We start from the raw sequence: 20,770 nt of genomic DNA on the forward strand, positions 1-20,770 counted from the left end.
GGGAGGGGATGGAGGGAGGTGGGGTGGGAAGGGGCTGGAGGTGGAGGAGATGGGGAGAGAGGGGGTAAGTGGGGAGGGAGGGGTAGATGGGGTGGGGAGGGGAGGGGTAGGCGCGGGAGAAGGTGTAGATGGGGAGGGAGGGGTAGATGGAGTGGGGAGGAGGGGTAGATGGGGTAGGGAGGGGTTGGTGTGGGAGGAGAAGGTAGAGGTGGGGAGGGGGATGGAGGGGGAGGTGAAATGGGGAGGGGCTGGAGGGGGAGGAGATGGGGAGAGAGGAGGTAAGTGGGGAGGGAAGGGGATGGAGGGAGAAGGGGAGGTGGGGAGGGAAGGGGAGGGAGGGGAAAGGGCTGGGGCTGAGGGATACTCATGTGACCCCCAGGAGCCCCGTGGTGGGGCTGCGTCCCCATGGCCCAGCCATGCCACGCTGGGCACCGGCCCCCACTGGGTGCTGCCTGGGCGGTGAGTCACCAGAGGGGCCGGGCGCAGGCTCTGCCCCAGTGGCTGCTGGGTAGGGCCGTGGTGGGATGGGTGTGGGGCAGCGACGGTCAGGAGCACGCAGCCCCCCAGCCGCCTGGTGGGGGGGGTCTCAGCGCTCGCTTGGCCATGAACAGTTCGATACTGTTGGACCCAGCCCAGCAGGGGGCTAGACAAGGACCCACCCACCAGCTGGGTGCTGTGCCCCAGCTGCTAAACAAGCCTTGGGTGCCCCCCGTCAGTGGGGCAGCCCCCTCCGGGGTCCCACTCTTCCTTCAAGGCTGACCCCACCACTGAGTTGGAGCTCCCCCCCCCAGCTCCAGCCAGACTCCGAGCCTTGGACCCTGAAAAGGATTAGCCGAGCAGGATTTCGGACCGAGTAGAAGGGAAACTGAGGCACACATTAAAAACCACCCCCCTCAGAAATGCCTACGCCCTTGCTCCTTTCCATGGCATGAAAGAGCCAAGATGACCTTGACACGGTTGGGGGGGAGACGGATGGGGCGGATTTAAATTCACCAGCCGCCCTGGTGGTAGCAGGAGCCAGGTGGGCCGGCACCGTGGAAGAGGAGACGGGGCAGAAGATGGACGCTCGGCCGGTGCCAGTGAAAAGCAGCTCCCAGCGCTGGCCAGGCACCGGCCAGACCGGCCAGTGGAGAGGGAATCCCTGATCAGCCAGGAAAGGGGCCGGCTAGGAAGGCCAGGCACAAGGTGGCCGGATGTGGCTTTCTTGGCCTGCGGCCTGGTGTGGCCAGTCCTGGGACGGGCTCTTTGACGCCATCGCCGGCTTTGCCCAGCCAAGGGCCGGGTGGGTTTCACCGGAGCTGCGACACCGTGTGCTATGGAGGGAGGTGACTGGAGGAGAGGCTGGTGAGAAGGGGGGCAGGATGTGCAGGGGGGGGCTGGAGGTTGAGGGAGGGGGGTGTTCATGTGGCGGGCGCAGCCAGGTGGGAGAGGCCTGGGCTCCTAACTACAGCTCTCCAGCACCTCCCCCATGTGCATGCCCCTGCACCAGCAAGGCAGAGAACCCAGGAGTCCTGGCTCCCAGCCCTCCCCCCCCCCCGCTCTAACCACTAGACCCCACTCCCCTCCCAGAGCCAGGGAGAGAACCCAGGAGTCCTGGCTCCCAGCCCCCCCAGCTCTAACCACTAGCCCCCACTCCCCTCCCAGAGCCAGGGAGAGAACCCAGGAGTCCTGGCTCCCAGGCCACCCAGCTCTAACCACTAGCCCCCACTCCCCTCCCAGAGCTGGGGAGAGAACCCAGGAGTCCTAGCTCCCAGCCCTCCCCCCCCCCGCTCTAACCACTAGCCCCCACTCCCCTCCCAGAGCCAGGGAGAGAACCCAGGAATCCTGGTTCCCAGCCCCACCCACTCTAACCACTAGCCCCCATTCTCACACACACACAGCCCGGCAGGGCCCATTCTCTCTCTTTATTGTGACGGATTCCCACGCCCCGTAGCAAAGGGGATTTCTGGGGGTCGGGGTCATAACTGCGGGGGCCTGCTCTGGCGTTTCCATAGGGAGCCCCTGGAAGGAGGGAAGAGCTGCTGTCGTGGGCATCCTGACCCCCCCCCCCTCCGCAGAAGGGGGCTGGGGCTTCCAGGGAAGCACCTTCGCCTGGCTCCTGCCAGATCAACCTGCGAAGAACAGGCAGTGAAGGGGTTAAACCACACACCCATCCAGGCCCTTCCCAGCCAGCCCCCAGCCCGGACCAGAGCCGGCGCCCCCTAGAGGGGACAGGCCCAGGCCACGCCCCCACTGCAGCCAGCCAATCCCTGCCCTGGGGCCAATGGGAGCTGGCGCCCCCTAGAAGGGACAGGCCCAGGCCACGCCCCCACTGCAGCCAGCCAATCCCTGCCCTGCGGCCAATGGGAGCTGGCGCCCCCTAGAGGGGACAGGCCCAGGCCACGCCCCCACTGCAGCCAGCCAATCCCTGCCCTGCGGCCAATGGGAGCTGGCGCCCCCTAGAGGGGACAGGCCCAGGCCACGCCCCCACTGCAGCCAGCCAATCCCTGCCCTGGGGCCAATGGGAGCTGGCGCCCCCTAGAGGGGACAGGCCCAGGCCACGCCCCCACTGCAGCCAGCCAATCCCTGCCCTGCGGCCAATGGGAGCTGGCGCCCCCTAGAGGGGACAGGCCCAGGCCACGCCCCCACTGCAGCCAGCCAATCCCTGCCCTGGGGCCAATGGGAGCCGGCGCCCCCTAGAGGGGACAGGCCCAGGCCACGCCCCCACTGCAGCCAGCCAATCCCTGCCCTGGGGCCAATGGGAGCCGGCGCCCCCTAGAGGGGACAGGCCCAGGCCACGCCCCCACTGCAGCCAGCCAATCCCTGCCCTGCGGCCAATGGGAGCTGGCGCCCCCTAGAGGGAACAGGCCCAGGCCACGCCCCCACTGCAGCCAGCCAATCCCTGCCCTGGGGCCAATGGGAGCCGGCGCCCCCTAGAGGGGACAGGCCCCTGCCCCATTCTCCAGCCCCCTGAGCCAGCCAGTCCCTGCCCTGGGGCTGATGTGAGCCGGCGCCCCCCAGAGGGGACAGGCCCGGGCCCCATTCCCTGCCCCCTGAGCCAGCCAGTCCCTGCCCTGGGGCTGATGTGAGCCGGCGCCCCCCAGAGGGGACAGGCCCGGGCCCCATTCCCTAGTATTTCTCACACACCTCAAACATCATCAGGCTCCTCCACGAACTCGAAGCCTGCGGTGGCCCTGAGGTCTGGGCTGGCCAGGCGGGTTAACGATAACAGGGGCTGATCTGGGGGGCAGAGAACAGGTTCACGACTGCAAAACCTCAGCAGGACCCCCAGCCCCACAGAGATCCTTCCAGAGAGACCCAGCGCTTACTCCCCTCCCCTCCCCTCCCAGAGCCGGGGAGAGAACCCAGGAGTCCTGGCTCCCAGCCACCCCCGCTCTAACCACTAGACCCCACTCCCCTCCCAGAGCCAGGGAGAGAACCCAGGAGTCCTGGCTCCCAGCCCCCCCCCCGCTCTAACCACTAGACCCCACTCCCCTCCCAGAGCCAGGGAGAGAACCCAGGAGTCCTGGCTCCCAGCCCCCCTGCTCTAACCACTAGACCCCACTCCCCTCCCAGAGCCAGGGAGAGAACCCAGGAGTCCTGGCTCCCAGCCCCCCCCCACACACACACACTCTGACCCACTCGATATCCCCCCCCCCAGCTCACCATATTCCTCCTCCTCCTCCGGGCAGGGTGGCACATTGAGACACGACTCCTTCTCCTCCACCTCCAGGGTCTTCCCGTCGATGGGCTGGCACTGGGGCGAGGGTTTGCCCCAGAAGCTGACGTTCACCAGCCCGGTGGTCCCCACTCTCTGGGTCACCATCCTGCGGGGGAGGGGAGAGATCAACACTGGGCTGAGCCCCCTAACACCCGCTCCCACAGGCCTCTGGATCAGACCCATGGGCCCCCACAGCTTGGTATCCTTCTCCTCCCACCAGATCAGACCCATGGACTCCCCCCTACCTTGTAATCCTCTGGATCAGACCCATGGGGCCTCCCAACCCTGGTATCTTCACTCCTGGATCAGACCCATAGGCCCTGGTATGTCCCCCCTACACCCACCCCCAGCTGGTCACACTCACGAAAATTTGGGGTACGTGGGTTGGCAAACGCGCTTCCGAGACTTCACGGGATTCTTCCCGCAGGGCGGGACGCAGAGACCCCAGGAACTCCAGTCTGACCACTGGCCCTCCACTGGGGAGCCAGGACAGACACCAGTCAGATCAAGAGCCCATCTGGCCTGGTATCCCGCCTCCCCTCCCCCCAAGTCAGAACCAGGGGCCCCTGCAGCCTGGTACCCCCCCCCAGATCAGACCCCCGGGCCCCTCCAGCCCAGCAACCCACCTGCCCCACCTCGGACACTCACGGTTGCACCGATACATGTTGTAGCAGCTGCGGATATGGATATAACTGTCCTCACAGCGCTTCCCATCGGGGCTGCGCCCCTTGCACACCCGCGTCCGCCTCTGCTGCCCCGCGATCTCCCGGCAGCTGATGTTCCCGGTGTATCCCGGCCGGGTGCAAATGGACCACTCCCCCCACTCCGACCACTGCCCGTCCACTGCGGGGGAGAGACGGGGAGGCCCCCAGAGGCAGCAGAGTACAACTGTGAGTCCACCCACCCCCCCACCCATTCATTCATCCATTTCTACTTCCATCCATCCCAATACACACCCCTCCATTCACGCATCCAGCATTTTACGGCACTTTCATCCCTCCATCTTTTCCATTCCTCCCTCCATCTCTCTGTGCATCCCACCACTTTTCTACCCCTTTCATCCTCTTCCTGATCCATCCATTCTTCTTGTCCTCTATACCTCCATTCCTCCACCCCTTGTCCCACCCCTCCACCTGCCCTCCCCTCCAGGGACAGAGGGTGTCCTCTCCCCTCTCCGGTCCTCTTTGCCTGTCCCTGCCCCCTCACCTGGGCAGGGTATTTTGGTGTTGCAGAAATGTGACCGGGTATTGAGGCCAAGACAGACCTTCCCTCCGTGCTGCGGCGCTGGGTTGTTACAAAGACGCTTCTGCGTTACCCGGCCCAGGCCACAGGTCACCGAGCAGAGGCTGGATGTCTCCCAGTTGCTCCAGCCACCGTCCACTGGGCAGGGCGCAGGGTCAGAGAGAAAGAGACACAGGTCAGCCTGGGAACCTGGCCCGAGGGAGGCGCCGGCTCCCGTCTGGCCCCAGGGCAGGGGACTGGCTGGCTCGGGGAGAGGGGGCAGGAGGGGCTTTCTCACCTGGGCAGAAGGGCACCCCGGGGCAAGCCTGGGCCTCAGTGTCGGAGCCAGAGCAGGGGAGTCCGGGAGGGACGTCGGAAGGGGGGGGGTTGTTGCAAACGCGCCGGCGACGCTGCTGGGGCTTCTGCCCCGCTCCCTCCGGAGAGCACGTGGCAGAACAGAGACCCCATTGCCCCCAGCTGCCCCAGTTACCATGAGCTAGAGAGGGAGAGAGCAGGTGTCAGTGTTGGGAGGGGCCATCCCTTCCCACCCATCCCCCCACCCAAGCACCCCCCACCCATCCATCTCTGCTCCCCCACCCACCCAACCATTCATCCATCCCGGCCCACCCATCCCCCTCATCCAATTTACCATCCATCCACCACCCGCATCCATCCACCGGACCACCCCTACCCGGCCGTCCACTCGGCCACTCCCCACCCAGCTAGACTCTATTCTGACCAAGGCCACGAAACAAAGGACGAAGCCGGAATTCCCAGCAGCCTTGTCAATGTGTCGCTAGCAGATAAGGGAACAGCAGGCGGGTGGCGAAGGCGTGACCAGGGATGGGCGCCTAAGGAGCCGATCACAGAGCGTGCGAGCGGCGTCTGTGCGAGGCCGCGTTTACCAGCTGGTGAATGAGTTTGTACTTTGGGTGTGTGGTTCACCCTGGACCCACCCCCTGCACCTGGGAGCCTCAGTAGCTCAATGTCGGGCCCCTGGGTGCCAGGAGCTAAACCTCCATGATGAGCTTGGTGTCGAACTGAGTCTTGGGAACTGAGCAGAGAAGGTCCCATCATCCACCCAACCATCCCTGTCCACGCATCCAGGTGTCCACCCACCCTTAGACCCATCCATCCATCTACCCAGCCATCCCTGCCCCCACAATTCCCCCCATCCAGCTGTCTAGCCACCCACCCTTACCCTAACCTATCCCTCCACCCAACTAGCCATCCATCCCTACCCCCATTCTCGCATCCATCCACCCACCCCCCCCTTCCTCTCCAGCCCGCCAGCCACCCAACTAGCCATCCCCCCTCCCCACCGCAACCTACCCCTTAATCCTTCTGTCCAAGCACCCAACAATCCATCCTCCCCACTCCCAGCCACCCACCCATGTATGCACCCACCCAACCCCATCCACCTATCCACTAATCCTTCCACCCAACAACCCATTCCCGTCCATCCATCCGACCACCCAACCATCCATCCCTCCCCCACCCCCTCATCTGACCAGCCACCTACCCAGCCACCCATCCTCCATCCATCTTGTCCCCCACCCATCCCCCTACCCACCCAACCAGATACTCCATGATGAATGCAGTATACAAACATCTATGGAATAGAATTAGATCATAGACATGTCAGGCTGGAAGGGACCTCGGGAGGTCACCACATCCAGCCCCCTGCATGGGGGCAGGATCAAGTCAACCTAAACTATCCCTGACGGGTTTGTCCAACCTCTTTCTAAAACCCTCCAATGACAGGGTCCCACAGCCCCCTTGGGAGCCGAGCTGAGCAACCCTGAGAGTTAGAAAGTTTCTCCCAATATCGAACCTCCATCCCCCTGGCTGCAGATTCAGCCCTTTACTTCTTGTCCTGCCCTCAGCGGACACGGAGAACAATTGACCAGTGTCCTCCTTAGAGCAGCCTGTGACGGAGCTAAAGGCTGTTCTCTTCTCTCCAGGCCAAACGTGGCCCGTTTCTTTTAACCGGCCCTCCTAGGTCAGGTTCTCTAACCCTTCGATCCTTTCGGTTGCTCTGCTCTGGACTCGCTCCGATTTGTTCACCACTTTCCTAAGGGGTGAGGCATCCAGAGCCGGCTGCAGTCGTCCCGCCCGGGCCCCACCAGTGCCGACCCGGGCGGGACCACGACTTCCCGCGTCTCGCTTGCGACCCCGGTGAACACACCCAGAATGAGGTTAGCCTTTCCCACAGCCGCGGCCCGGTCTCGGCTCCTGTTCCATTCGGGAGCCGCTCGAACCCCCAGAGCCTTTTCCGCCCTGCGGCCGCCTAGTCCCCACTTTGTGGTTACGCGTTTGATTTCTTTCTCGCGGCGCAATCTGCACTTCCCCTTCTCGGATGTGGCCTGGTTGATTTCAGAGCAACTCGTCCCCTAGCCGGCGTGTGAGGCTGTCGGGTGGGACGGTGTCAAAAAAGAACCACATCCCCTCCCTCCCCCCCCCACACCCCCGTCACTCACTGGGGCAGATCTGGTTGGTGTCGCAGGACTGGGTGTCCGTGTCGGGGCCGAGGCAGGAGCCCCCGCAGATGGGCGCCGGCTCGGTGCAGCTACGGATGCGCTTCCTCACCCCCTTGGCGCAAGTCACGGAGCAGGAGCTCCAGGGGCCCCAGGCCGACCAGCCCCCCATCGCTGTGGGGGGTTGGAGGGAGAGGGTCAGTGGCAGATTGGGGGTGGGGACCTGAGACCCCTCCCCATTCCAGAGCCCCCTCCCCACCTGAGACCACCCACCCACCTGCCCTTCCCATGAGATCCTCTCTACACACCCCTCCCCAGAGACCCTGCCTGCCCCCCACCCACCCCTCAGAGCCCAGCTCCGATAGGGGGTGACCAACCTCTCCCCCTCCCCTGTGATCCCTCGTCCCAGCCCCCCATCACTGCCATGGGCCTCTCTGCAGCTCGAGCAGCTGGGAACAGGAAGTTTCTATTTCCAGCTGTGGAGGGGGGGGGGGGCTGGGAGGAACCAGCCCCCATAGGAGGGAAGTGAAAGTGCTGAATCTGCCAGCGAGAGGGAGAAGCCTGGGGAACTCCCAGCTGCTCCAGCCCCAGCCTCTCCCAGCAGGGGGCGCTGTGAGGTGCAGGGCTGGGTGACGTGGGGTGCTGTCTGCATGGGGTGGAGGTCTCTAGCAGGGGGCGCTGTGGGGCACAGGGGGCACTGGCCATGGGGGGCTCTGTGGGGCACAGGGGACTCTGGCCATGAGGGGCGCTGTGGGGCACAGGGGGCCCTGTCCGTGGGGGGTGCTGTGGGGCACAGGGGGTCACTGGCCATGGGGGCGCTGTGGGCACAGGAAGCACTGGCTGTGGGGGTGCTGTGGGGCACAGGGGCACTGGCCATGGGGGCGCTGTGGGCCACAGGGGACTCTGGCCCAGGGGTGCTGTGGGGCACAGGGGGCACTGGCCGTGGGGGGCTCTGTGGGGCACCGGGGGCTCTGGCCATGGGGGGGCGCTGTGGGGCACAGGGAGCACTGGCTGTGGGGGGCGCTGTGGGGCACAGGGGGTCACTGGCCCAGGGGTGCTGTGGGGCACAGGGGGCTCTGGCCGTGGGGGGCGCTGTGGGGCACAGGAAGCACTGGCTGTGGGGGGCGCTGTGGGGCACAGGGAGCACTGGCTGTGGGGGGCTCTGTGGGGCACAGGGGGCTCTGGCCCTGGGGGCGCTGTGGGGCACAGGGAGCACTGGCTGTGGGGGGCTCTGTGGGGCACAGGGGGCTCTGGCCATGGGGGCGCTGTGGGGCACAGGGGGCTCTGGCCGTGGGGGGCACTGTGGGGCACAGGGAGCACTGGCTGTGGGGGGCTCTGTGGGGCACAGGGGGCTCTGGCCATGGGGGCGCTGTGGGGCACAGGAGCACTGGCCATGGGGGCGCTGTGGGGCACAGGGAGCACTGGCTGTGGGGGGCTCTGTGGGGCACAGGGGGCTCTGGCCATGGGGGGCGCTGTGGGGCACAGGGAGCACTGGCCGTGGGGGGCGCTGTGGGGCACAGGGGGTCACTGGCCATGGGGGGCTCTGTGGGGGACGGGGGGTCACTGGCCCAGGGGTGCTGTGGGGCACAGGGGGTCACTGGCCTGGGGGCGCTGTGGGACGCGGCGGAGGGGGGCTGGGGGGACTCACCGGGGCAGCAATCCTTCAGGCTGCAGGCTTGAATCTCCCACCTCTTGCGGGGGCCGTTGGAGCACTGGCCCTGCCCCAGGCAGGTCTGGCTGCGTCTCTGCACCCCCTCCCGGCAGGACACGGAGCAGGGCCCCCAGGCCGTCCAGTCGCTCCACTCGGCCTGGCTGTGGGGAGGGCAGAGGGTTCAGGGGGGCTGGGGTTAGGGGCGTGGGCAGGGCTGGCAGGGCGCCCCGGTGGGGGGCCGGTACCCGTAGGTGGGGTTCAGGCAGTGGGGGCTCTGGGGGTTAAGGGGGCGCTCACCGGCAGGGCTGGCAGGGCACCCGGCGCGGGCCGGTACCCGTAGGTGGGGTTCAGGCAGTGGGGGCTCTGGGGGCTCGGGGCGCTCACCGGCAGGGCTGGCAGGGCGCCCCGGCGGGGGGCCGGTACCCGGAGGGGGGGGTCAGGCAGTGGGGGCTCTGGGGGCTCGGGGCGCTCACGGCAGGGCTGGCAGGGCGCCCCGGCGCGGGGCCGGTACCCGTAGGTGGGGTTCAGGCAGCAGTGGGGGGGCTCTGGGGGGGTTCCGGGGGGGCGCTCACCGGCAGGGCTGGCAGGGCGCCCCGGCGTGGGGCCGGTACCCGTAGGTGGGGTGCAGGCAGTGGGGGCTCTGGGGGCTCTGGGGGCGCTCACCGGCAGGACTGGCAGGGCGCCCCGGCGCGGGGCCGGTACCCGTAGGTGGGGTTCAGGCAGCAGTGGGGGGGCTCTGGGGGTTAAGGGGGCGCTCACCGGCAGGACTGGCAGGCGCCCGGCGGGCCGGTACCCGTAGGTGGGGTTCAGGCAGCAGTGGGGGCTCTGGGGTTAAGGGGGCGCTCACCGGCAGGACTGGCAGGGCGCCCCGGCGCGGGCCCGGTACCCGTAGGTGGGGTTCAGGCAGCAGTGGGGGGGCTCTGGGGGGGTTAAGGGGGGGCGCTCACCGGCAGGACTGGCAGGGCGCCCCGGCGCGGGCCCGGTACCCGTAGGTGGGGTTCAGGCAGCAGTCAGCCTGGGGGATGTCCTCGCCCAGCAGCTCCTTGCACTTGCCGGCCCCGAATTGCTCGTAGCAAAGCCCCTCCTGGGCACCTGCGGGGGGGGAGCAGCCGGAGGGTCAGACAGACGGGGGGGGGACCCCACTCGGCTCAGACACACAACCCCCCACGCCCCCCCAGCCCGGTACCTGCAGGTGGGGCCAGAGCCCAGCACAGCGCCAGCAAGAGGCCAGAGGTCACGGCCCCCTCCATGGGGCTGGCACAGACGGACGGACGGACGGACAGACGGCGGCTGCACAGAAGCTCACCAGGGAGCGACTGAGCCGTGGGGGTGGGGCGGGGGGAGGAAATTCCCATCAGCCACTCCCCCCCCCACCCCGCAGGACTTCCCCCTGGGATTTGCTCTGCCAGGGGCGGGTTTGGGGGGGGACCTGAGCCTCCGCAGCCCTGAGCTGTCTCCTTCCAGCTCCATGGGGGGCAGTGCGGGGGGGGGGACCCCCATTCCCCCCACGGCCGAGGGCCCCTCCCCACACCTAGCCGGGACCTTGGACTTTTGCTCCCTGGCTCTGGCCTCGGCGAGGGGCCGGCCAGGCCTGGGCTCGCAGCAGGGAAGTGTGTGTGTGTGGGGGGGTGTCCTACGCCCCCAGCCGCCTCCCCACGAGGAGGTGTCAGAGATCACCAGCAACGGGGGGGGGGGGCTGTCACCCCTCCACCTCGTAACTTGGGGGGGATTTCATGCTGCCCCACTGTGGTTCCGAGCACACAGAAAGTCCCCCCCATCTGCCTCCCCCCACCATACGGGGCCCCCCCTCTGCCTTCCCCCCGCCATGTAGGGCCCCCCCTGCCTTCCATCCACTGTATAGGGCCCCCATCCACCTCCCCATCTGCCCCCATATTTATAACTGCCGGGTGCTTGGGCTCCCCCCCCTCCAGTTCGACACCCTCCCAAGAAGCGAACACCCTGTCCCCCCTTAGCCGCTCACCGTGGCCCCCACCCTCCGAGCCGCTGGGACTGGCCCCGGGGGCGAACCAAATAGTCGGCGCATGGACTAGATGAACCCACGGGGGCCCAGGCGAGAGCGGGCAGGGACCCACCATGGACGTAACGTCCCAGAGTCCCAACCTGCGGCCTCGCCCAGTGCCCCCCCGGCTCAGTGCCCGGGGCTCAGAGCCGCAGTCCCCCCCGGCACCCCTCAGCGAGAGGGGGCCTGGCCTGTCACGGGCCCAGCGCAGCCCAGCGCCCCCGGCTCGCCCGGCACCGGCAGGGGCCCGGCCCTAGGCTCGGCGGTGCCGGGTGCTACATTCAACAATCAGCCCCACCTGGCGCCATGGGCAGAGGCCACAGCTGCCCCCCACGTGGGGGCCGACAAGCTCCGAGCGGCCCGTGTGCCAGTGAGAGACCGGCCGCGACGTGTGCGTACACCCAGCGCCAGCGTCTGCCAGCCCCTGTTCTCCCCTTGGGGTGTCTGGACCCTGATTGCCATGGGGGGAGCCCAGGGCTCGGCTACGAGGGGGCTGCAGGTCGGGAGTGAGGGGCACCGGCAGAGCTGGGGGGGTCAGGGCTGGGCTAGCAGGGGCTGCAGGTCGGGAGTGAGGGGCACCGGCAGAGCTGGGGGGGTCAGGGCTGGGCTAGCAGGGGCTGCGGGTCGGGAGTGAGGGGCACTGGCAGAGCTGGGGGGAGCCAGGGCTGGACTAGCAGGGGCTGCAGATCAGGAGTGAGGGGCACTGGCAGGGCTGGGGGGGTCCCAGGGCTGGGGTAGCAGGGGGCTGCGGGTCGGGAGTGAGGGGCACCGGCAGAGCTGGGGGGAGCCCAGGGCTGGGCTAGCGGGGGCTGCGGATCGGGAGTGAGGGGCACCGGCAGAGCTGGGGGGAACCCCAGGACTGGGCTAGCAGGGGGCTGTGGGTCAGGAGTGAGGGGCACTGGCAGGGCTGGGGGGGGGCCCCGGGCTGGGCTAGCGGGGGCTGCGGATCGGGAGTGAGGGGCACCGGCAGAGCTGGGGGGGTCCCAGGGCTGGGGTAGCAGGGGGCTGCGGGTCGGGAGTGAGGGGCACCGGCAGAGCTGGGGGGAACCCCAGGACTGGGCTAGCAGGGGGCTGTGGGTCAGGAGTGAGGGGCACAGGCAGAGCTGGGGGGAGTCCAGGGCTGGGCTAGCGGGGGCTGCGGGTCGGGAGTGAGGGGCACTGGCAGGGCTGGGGGGGTCCCAGGGCTGGGCTAGCAGGGGCTGCATCCTGGACCTTGGCCTGGAAACCTGCCGGCCGGGGGCATGGCGGGGACAGGACGCATGTTGCGAGGAACGAGGAAGGACCCGGCTTCCAGGGAAACCAAACCCCTTGAGTCAGCAGCTGAGTGGAGCCAGGCGGCTGAACAAACAAGCCAGCGGGCGAAGGGCCAGCCCGAGAGACGAGCGCTTAATCCGGCTCCACCAGTCCTGCTATGGCCAACCAGTGCCCCGCCTCAGGCACCATCCAGGGGAGCGCGGGCGTCACCTGGACCCAGCACCCTGGGGTGACCAGACGGCAAGTGTGAAAAATCGGGACGGGGGTGGGGGGAATAGGAGCCTATATAAGAAAAAGTCCCAAAAATCGGGACCGTCCCTATAAAATCAGGACGTCTGGTCACCCTGCAGCACCCGGGCGGCCCCCGGGGCGCGTGGGGTCGGCAGAAGAGGCACTTTTTTTCCCCTCGCGTGCAGGCCTGGGCTAGCTCGCCCTGCGACGCGACTGGGCCCCGCGAGATCGGGGACCCCTGCACCAGCCGACGGGGGCGATGCCCCGGGAAAGTCACCGCAACGGAGCGAGGCGGCGTCAGCCACCGAGGCGGCAGCGGGGACGTGATTGGTGGAACGTAGGCGCCACGGGGACGTGATTGGTGGAACGTAGGTGCTGGGGTGACGTGATTGGTGGAACATAGGTGCTGGGGTGATGTGATTGGTGGAATGTAGGTGCCACGGGGACGTGATTGGTGGAACGTAGGTGCCACGGGGACGTGATTGGTGGAATGTAGGTGCCACGGGGACGTGATTGGTGGAACGTAGGTGCCACGGGGATGTGATTGGTGGGACGTAGGCACCACGGGGACGTGATTGGTGGAATGTAGGCGCCACGGGGACGTGATTGGTGGAACATAGTTGCCACGGGGACGTGATTGGTGGAACGTAGGTGCCACGGGGACGTGATTGGTGGAACGTAGGTGCCACGGGGATGTGATTGGTGGAACGTAGTTGCCACGGGGACGTGATTGATGGAACATAGGCACCACAAGGATGTGATTGGTGGAACGTAGGCACCACAAGGATGTGATTGGTGGAACGTAGGCATCACAGTTGTTATGCTTATAAGAAGCACCCAGGATCTTTTTAAAGGGGAGAAGGCAACACACCGCGGTTCTTGGGAGTACAATTTAAGCACAAAAATCAGCATATCCTTCCATTCACACACACACCCCTCACAGCCACACACATACACACACCCACCACACCCACACCTCACAGCCACATACATCCGTGCGCGCACACACACCTCATAGCCACCCCCACACACCCGTACACACACACCTCACAGCGACACATAGCCAGACACCCACGCCCACACACACCCCCCCCTGCACACACACATACAAACACACCACACACCCCTCACAGCCACACACACAGACCCCACCCCCACACACTCCCCCCCCACCCCACACACACATACACCCGCCAGCCCCAAAAGGTTTTGCAGCTGGATCTCATGGCTACCAGTCCTTAGTGTCGCTCGGTCAGGGCCAGTGGCAGCTAAAACCGCACAGGAGGGCGGGGAGCCGGGCCGCTGCCGAATGCGTTTGAAGCTCCGATGTTGATGCAGAACAAACCCAAAGTCCCCTGGCAGCACATGGCAACCGGCCAAACAACACAACACAAAACACAATCTTTGTCGCAACAGTGGATTCGTGGTATTCTGGGCTGCTCTTCAGCTGGTACCAGCTTTTCCTGATTTTCTGAAAGCCCAAAAGACCCCGTTTCTACCCCTTTGGGGGTGACAGATTCTTGCTTAAAATACCCCTTCCTGTTACAAATCCCCTTGCTGATTGCAGGCAAAGCAGAGGGATTAACCCCACTCTCCCCTGTGTGTTCCCTCTAGAGGCTGGCCAGGTTGCAATGGCTTCTGCTTTTTAAGGGTGAATGATCCCACTGGTCAGTTATTAAATTCAGGCGGTGGCGTGCCTCAGTTTCCCTCCTTATCCAGCAGACCGAATTTGTAATGGTTTTTTTCTGCTGTGCTCAGCTTTAAGTTTATTCACAGGTGATCGCTGAGAAGCCTCGTTACCCTACGACCTTGAAGGTGTTTTCCCCAAATCATACACATCCGCATTGTCACAGGGGTGCTTAGTAACGCGAAACGGATCCCCGGTGTTCAATATTCACAGCGAGTCTATTCAAAGTCTCTCGTTACGCCCTGGCTTGTATTTAGCCCGTCCGGTCCTGAGGTCAGGGAGTTCAACGGCCTTTCGAAATCTTTGCGCCGGCGTTAATTTCACGGTATCCTTGGGGTTTGGGTGCATTAAAAGACGGGGTGTCGCGCACGGAAGCAGACCCCCTGCGCCCCTGGCTCAGCTTTCAGCACTGAATCCACACACACAAGTTTAGCTTTTTTAAACGGAGGGTTAACCTGGCTTAGATTTGACTCCTTTCCTCACCTTCCTTTAGAGGGTCATAACTTGAACCTTCGGGTTTCAGGCAGCTTGTTTGCTGGCCAGGTCTGTTCAGCAGCTCTCTCCTTCCTCTATCACTTAGGGAATGTGCAGCTCCCTGGGGGATGGGGTGTGGCAGGAGGGTGAGGGCTCCAGCTGGGGGTGCAGGAGGGGGCTCTGGGCTGGCACTGAGGGGTTGGAGGGCGGGAGGGGGATCAGGCCTGCTTTCCTCGAACCGCCCCTTCCCACGGGCCCAGGCTTCGTCCCGTAACCATTTAGCAAGGGGGGGGGCTCCTCAACTAGCCCCCCCCCTGGACTTTCCCCTCTGGGGGGCCAGGCCTCAGCAGACCCCGGGCCCGAGCCTGGTCCGTCTGCAGGCGCAGCGGGACCGTCCCACACGCGGCCACGGGAGGGCGCCCCTGACCACAAAACACGCACGGGCCAGAAACCCTCTGCGGCAGACGGGTTCCTAAAAACCGCGGGGAAGCTCAGATGGGAAGGAGCGAGGGGCCCCGGGGGGGCGGGAGCCCAGGGCTGGGCGAGCAGGGGCTGCGGGTCGGGAGTGAGGGGCACCGGCAGGGCTGGGGGGAGCCCAGGGCTGGGCGAGCAGGGGCTGCGGGTCGGGAGTGAGGGGCACCGGCAGGGCTGGGGGAGCCCAGGGCTGGGCTGGCAGGGGGCTGCGGGTCGGGAGTGAGGGGCACCGGGGGGAGGGCGGAAGCCCAGGGCTGGGCGAGCAGGGGCTGCAGGTCGGGAGTGAGGGGCACCGGCAGGGCTGGGGGGAGCCCATGGCTGGGCGAGCAGGGGCTGCAGGTCGGGAGTGAGGGGCACCGGGGGGGCGGGAGCCCAGGGCTGGGCTGGCAGGGGCTGCAGGTCGGGAGTGAGGGGCACCGGGGGGTGAGCGGGAGCCCAGACCTGGGCGAGCAGGGGCTGCAGGTCGGGAGTGAGGGGCACCGGCAGGGCTGGGGGGAGCCCAGGGCTGGGCGAGCAGGGGCTGCGGGTCGGGAGTGAGGGGCACCAGCAGAGTTAACTCCCTGCAGCCGCCGTCCTGCAGACACCAACACCCCCACCGCGCCCCCACCGGGTCCCCTGAGCTCTGAGGTTTCCAGCCACTCCCCAATGATCCCTGGGGGCAGGTTCCCAGCCTGGGGGGGTCTCCCCCTCTCTCCGGGACAGAGAAGCAGGGAGTGAATCCCTGGAAGTCATCTAGCAGCGTCACCCCTGTGACTCCTACAGCCTCCCTGCTCTGAGGGGATGGGACAGAATGAACCCAGGAGTCCTGGCTCCCAGCCCCCCTCCTCTAACCTCTAGACCCCCCTCCCCTCCCAGAGCCGGGCAGAGAACCCAGGAGTCCGGGCTCCCAGCCCCGCCCAGAGCCGGGCAGAGAACCCAGGAGTCCGGGCTCCCAGCCCCGCCCAGAGCCGGGCAGAGAACCCAGGAGTCCGGGCTCCCCCTCCCCAGTTTTGTCACCCGCCAAAGGCTAAGCCGATCTCCCATGACGTCACCGCCCCTCCCGCTTGCGATGTGGTCTCCTTGTGGGTGGCCCCTCGCCCCCCATTGGCCGGAGCCGCCTGTCCGTCACCCGGGGGGGGCGGGGTTAGGCTCTTTCCTGCCCACCCCCCAGCAGCTGGGGCCGGGACTCCGAGAAGCGAGTGGGAGCCGGAGCGCCAGGTGAGGGGGGGACGGAGCCGCCTCCCGGGGTCCCCCCTACGCCCCCTGCCCGCCCCGACGGCCGCCTGGCCTGTCCCTCCATCCGCCTGTCTGCCCAGCACCCACCTGTCCGTCCATCCGTCCGTCTGTCCATCTGTCTGTCCACCCACCACGTGTCCATCCACCCACCTGTCCCTCCATCCGCCTGTCTGTCCAGCACCCACCTGTCCGTCCGTCCGTCTGTCCGTCTGTCCACCCACCACGTGTCCATCCACCCACCACGTGTCCATCCATCCACCTGTCCCTCCATCCATCTGTCTGTCCACCCACCACGTGTCCACCCACCTGTCCATCCACCCGCCTGTCCGGCCACCTGTCTGTCTGTCTGTCCGTCTATCCATCCATCCGCCCACCCACCACGTGTCCATCCACCCACCTGTCCCTCCATCCGCCTGTCTGCCCAGCACCCACCTGTCCGTCCGTCCATCCATCCATCCCTCTGTCTGTCCACCCACCACGTGTCCACCCACCTGTCCAGCCACCTGTCTGTCTGTCCCTCCATCCGCCTGTCTGTCCACCCACCACGTGTCCAGCCACCTGTCTGTCTGTCCGTCCATCCATCCATCCGCCCACCCACCACGTGTCCATCCACCTGTCCCTCCATCCATCTGTCTGTCCACCCACCACGTGTCCATCTACCCACCTGTCCGGCCACCTGTCTGTCCGTCCGTCCATCCACCCACCACATATCCATCCACCCACCTGTCCCTCCATCCACCCGCCTGTCCAGCCACCTCTCTGTCCGTCCATCTGTCTGTGAGTGATCAGGACAAACCCCAAAGAGGAAGTTTGAGTCAGTGGGTGACGGTGGGGGGCTGGGACCCAGGACTCCTGGGTTCTTCCCAGCGAGATAGATGAGGTGCTCCACTGAGGCAGGTGTAGTGAGGCCGGTCCGGTGCGTCTGTCCATCGCTGGTTGGTTCTGCCCCAGGGGTCGCTGGCACCCACGGACTTTTCTTTTCCAACTTGAGCAGAATAAGGAGCCGGGCCCCGAGAGCCGTTTCGCCGGCAGCTCCCCACACGGCAGCGCCGTGCTAGGAACCCCACGAGCGGGGATTGTTTTCCGTTCCCAACCATCCCCTGGGAGCCTTTGGAGTCAGTCGGATCCAGGGGAAAGCCTAGATAGCAGCATATGAAACGGCAGGGACAGCATCTGTCTAACTATCCCGCTAACCCCACCCATCCATCCAACCCCATCTACCCACCCACTCATCCATCCCCAAAACCCCCCTCTCTATCTACCTACCTACCTGCTAACCCACCCATCCATCCATCCCCATCTATCCACCCACCCATCCATCCATCCCCATCTACCCACCCACTCATCCATCCCAAAAAAACCCTCTCTATCTACCTACCTACCTGCTAACCCCACCCATCCATCCATCCATCCCCATCTACCCCATGTATCTACCCATCCACCCATCCATCCCCAAAACCCCTCTATATCTATCTACCTATCCCACTAATCCCGCTATCCATCTGCCCCCAGATACAACCCCTCTGTCTACCCATCCATCTGTCCCATCTACCCCATGTATCTACCCATCCATCCGTCCATCCATCCTAATAATCCCATTTATCTATCTATCCCCAAACACACCCTCTATCTATCCCTCCATCCCCACACTATTCCTGGGGGGATTCTGCGCCACGTCGCATGCACAGAATTTATGTCCCCTGCAGTTTCTTTGCTTCCCCACAGCACAATGACTTTCTGACAGGGAAGCAAAGGGAAACCACAAGAGCACTCACGTGCCCCTCCCCAGCAGTCCATTCCGGGGGCCCAGGGCAGCTGGCAGGGAGGTAAATCACTATGGGGCAGGGCGGGACTGGGGAAGACCCGGCGCCTACCCTGCACCGGGCTCAGCTGCTAGTCCCAGCTGGTCTGGGGAGGCCAGGACGTCCTCCTCCCCTGCACGGCATCCGGGACCGGGGCTGGGTCAGACCCACCCCCACATTTCTCCCCTGGCTGTAGGAAGCTCTGCAACCCCCCGCCCCCCCCACACACACATACACACGCACTCGCTTCCTCCACCGTCGCGCCTCAGCTGCAGGGGGATGGATCCCTGTAGGAGAAGCTGCTCCCCCATCCGCCCAACCCCTGTGCATCCAGACCCCCTCGTGCCCAGACCCTCCTGCTGAGCCTCACCCCCCGCACTCAGAACTGCCCCCGATAAGCCCTCCTCCCCTTGCACCTGGACCACCCCGACGAGCCACCTGCACCTGGATCCCCACCCCACTGAGCCCCAACCAGCTGCACCTGGATTCCCACCCCACTGAGCCCCACTCCCCCAGCATCTGCCCCCCCACACCCCCAAGCACCTTCACCGGATCCCCCTGCACGTCCTGTTACTGTCGCACCCAGAACCCCCCAACCAGCCCCTGTGCATCCAGCTCCACCCCACACCCGTATCCCCCACTGAGCCACCCACACCCAGATTGCCCCACACAGAACCTTCTCACCCACAGCTGGATCCCCTCCCCCACTTGGCTCCTGCCGTGCTGAGCTGCCTGCCCGCACCTGGCACGGAGGGGCAGGGCCCTGGGGTGTTTCTGGGGCAGGCCCGGTCCTTGCGCTGTGCCAGGGTTGGGCGCAGCCTCACCGCTGAGTCCGTGTCTCGGGGGTGGGGGGGGGTGCACAGGGATCTCCCACCTCTGTGCCGCCAGTGGCCTCCGCTCCCCAAGGCCAGGCTGGAGCCTCTGCATTTCTTTGACAAATAAAAGTTGCAGAATTTTAAAATATTGTGCACAGAATTTTTATATTTTTTTGGTGCCGAAATTTTTATTCTTTGGCGCATAATTCCCCCAGGACTATCACACGCCTCCTCAGGCCACCCCCCCCCCCCCGCGTACACCCCATCTGTCGCCCTATGCCCCATGCATCTGTGCCCCTGCACCCCATCCCGCTAGCTACACACCCGTTCTCTGGCCAGTCACATACCCGACCAGCTGGGAGCAAACCAGACCAGGTGCCCCCTAGAGGGGACAGGCCCGGTGCCCCAGTCCCCACCCCCCGAACCTCCTGCCCTGGGGCCAGAAGGGAGCCAGTGCCCCAGCCAGCCAGCCCGTCCCTGCCCTGGGCCCCGGCGGGAGCCCACACTGGGTATCCAGCAGGGGCCCCGGCACACCCAGGAGATGCCCTTGTCCCCCCGTGCCCCGCCCAGGTGTGCGGCTGCAGCATCAGGAATGGGGTCAGCCCAGAGCAGGGGCTTCTGGGAACTGGCTCAATTATTCAAGAGCCTCATCAATATTCATGAGCCTCCTGCTCCAAACTGTCAGATCCTGGAAGGGGAAACCAGGCAACTGTGGGTGTGAGATTCCCACCCCCACCCTCAGTTGAACTGCTCCCCCCTTCCCCCTGCTAAGCCGGGGAGAGAACCCAGGAGTCCAGGCTCCCAGCTCCCCTCCCGGCTCTCACCACCAGACCCCACTCCCCTCCCAGAGCCAGGGAGAGAACCCAGGAGTCCGGGCTCCCACCCCCTCCCCCTCCTCCCACCTCCGCACTTTCACTTTGATCCCTTGTTTTTGGTTTTTAAGCTGTTTCCTGCTCCCCGCCTCCCCCAGCACAGAGCCTGGGAATGTGGCCATAGGGCAGAGCTGGGGCGGGGGGGAGCCCAGGGCTGGGCGAGCAGGGGCTGCGGGTCGGGAGTGAGGGGCACCAGCAGAGCTGGGGGTGGGGAGCCCGGGGCTGATGCGCCTCCATCCCAAACCCCCCCCCATCTCCAGCGGGTCTATTTTTAGACGCCCCTTCATGACGTTTGGCTTCTGTTGCTGCTGCTCCAGGCTGGAAGCAAATCATCCTCCCACCCCCTCCCCATGCCTGGCACCCAGCCAATATCTAGGCCTTGTCTCCCCCATTCCTGCCGGTGCCCCTCACTCCCGACCCGCAGCCCCCTGCTCGCCCAGCCCTGGGCTCCCCCCAGCCCTGCCGGTGCCCCTCACTCCCGATCCCTCACTCCCTACAAGCGACAGGCCCCCGTCAGCCCCTCCCCTGTGTGGTGCTGGAGGGAGGGGCCAGGAGTTGGGGTGCTTTGCAGCAGGGGTGGGGTGGGGTGGGGGGAAGCTGGTGCTTTGCATTGATTTAAGTAGGTCAGCAATTACCCAGCATTCCCTGCTGCTGCCAGCCCCCTATGCCAGCAAATCCCCACGTGCCGCCTGGAAAGGACAGATTGGGGGCGCAGCACCCTGGGCGGGGGCGGAAACACACCCATCCCCCGACAACAGCAGGCAGGGCCGGGTGCTGGGGGTCACCGTGGGGCAGGGGGCTCGGCTGGGGGGGTGCCGTGGGGCGGGGGGTGCTCTCCCCTTGCAGGCAGGGTGGGGCACTAGGGGCGCTGTGGGGC

General features: G+C 65.8%; 1 protein-coding gene across 1 annotated transcript; it reads right to left on the reverse strand.

Moving 5' to 3' along the window:
- Window positions 1-1,884: 1,884 nt before the first annotated feature.
- LOC120388214 (complement factor properdin) lies at window positions 1,885-10,354 on the reverse strand. The gene is made up of 11 exons (XM_039509891.1): window positions 10,236-10,354; window positions 9,997-10,141; window positions 9,047-9,210; window positions 7,402-7,572; window positions 5,220-5,417; window positions 4,907-5,080; window positions 4,349-4,543; window positions 4,065-4,176; window positions 3,646-3,806; window positions 3,127-3,219; window positions 1,885-2,111 (listed from the first exon to the last, which is right to left on the reverse strand). Exons 1-10 carry the CDS (start codon window positions 10,297-10,299, stop codon window positions 3,128-3,130), a joined length of 1,476 nt encoding a protein of 491 aa, XP_039365825.1. The 5' UTR covers window positions 10,300-10,354; the 3' UTR covers window positions 1,885-2,111; window position 3,127.
- Window positions 10,355-20,770: the final 10,416 nt, after the last annotated feature.

Source organism: Mauremys reevesii, linkage group 22, assembly GCF_016161935.1.
Source record: "Mauremys reevesii isolate NIE-2019 linkage group 22, ASM1616193v1, whole genome shotgun sequence".
NCBI lineage: Eukaryota > Metazoa > Chordata > Testudines > Geoemydidae > Mauremys > Mauremys reevesii.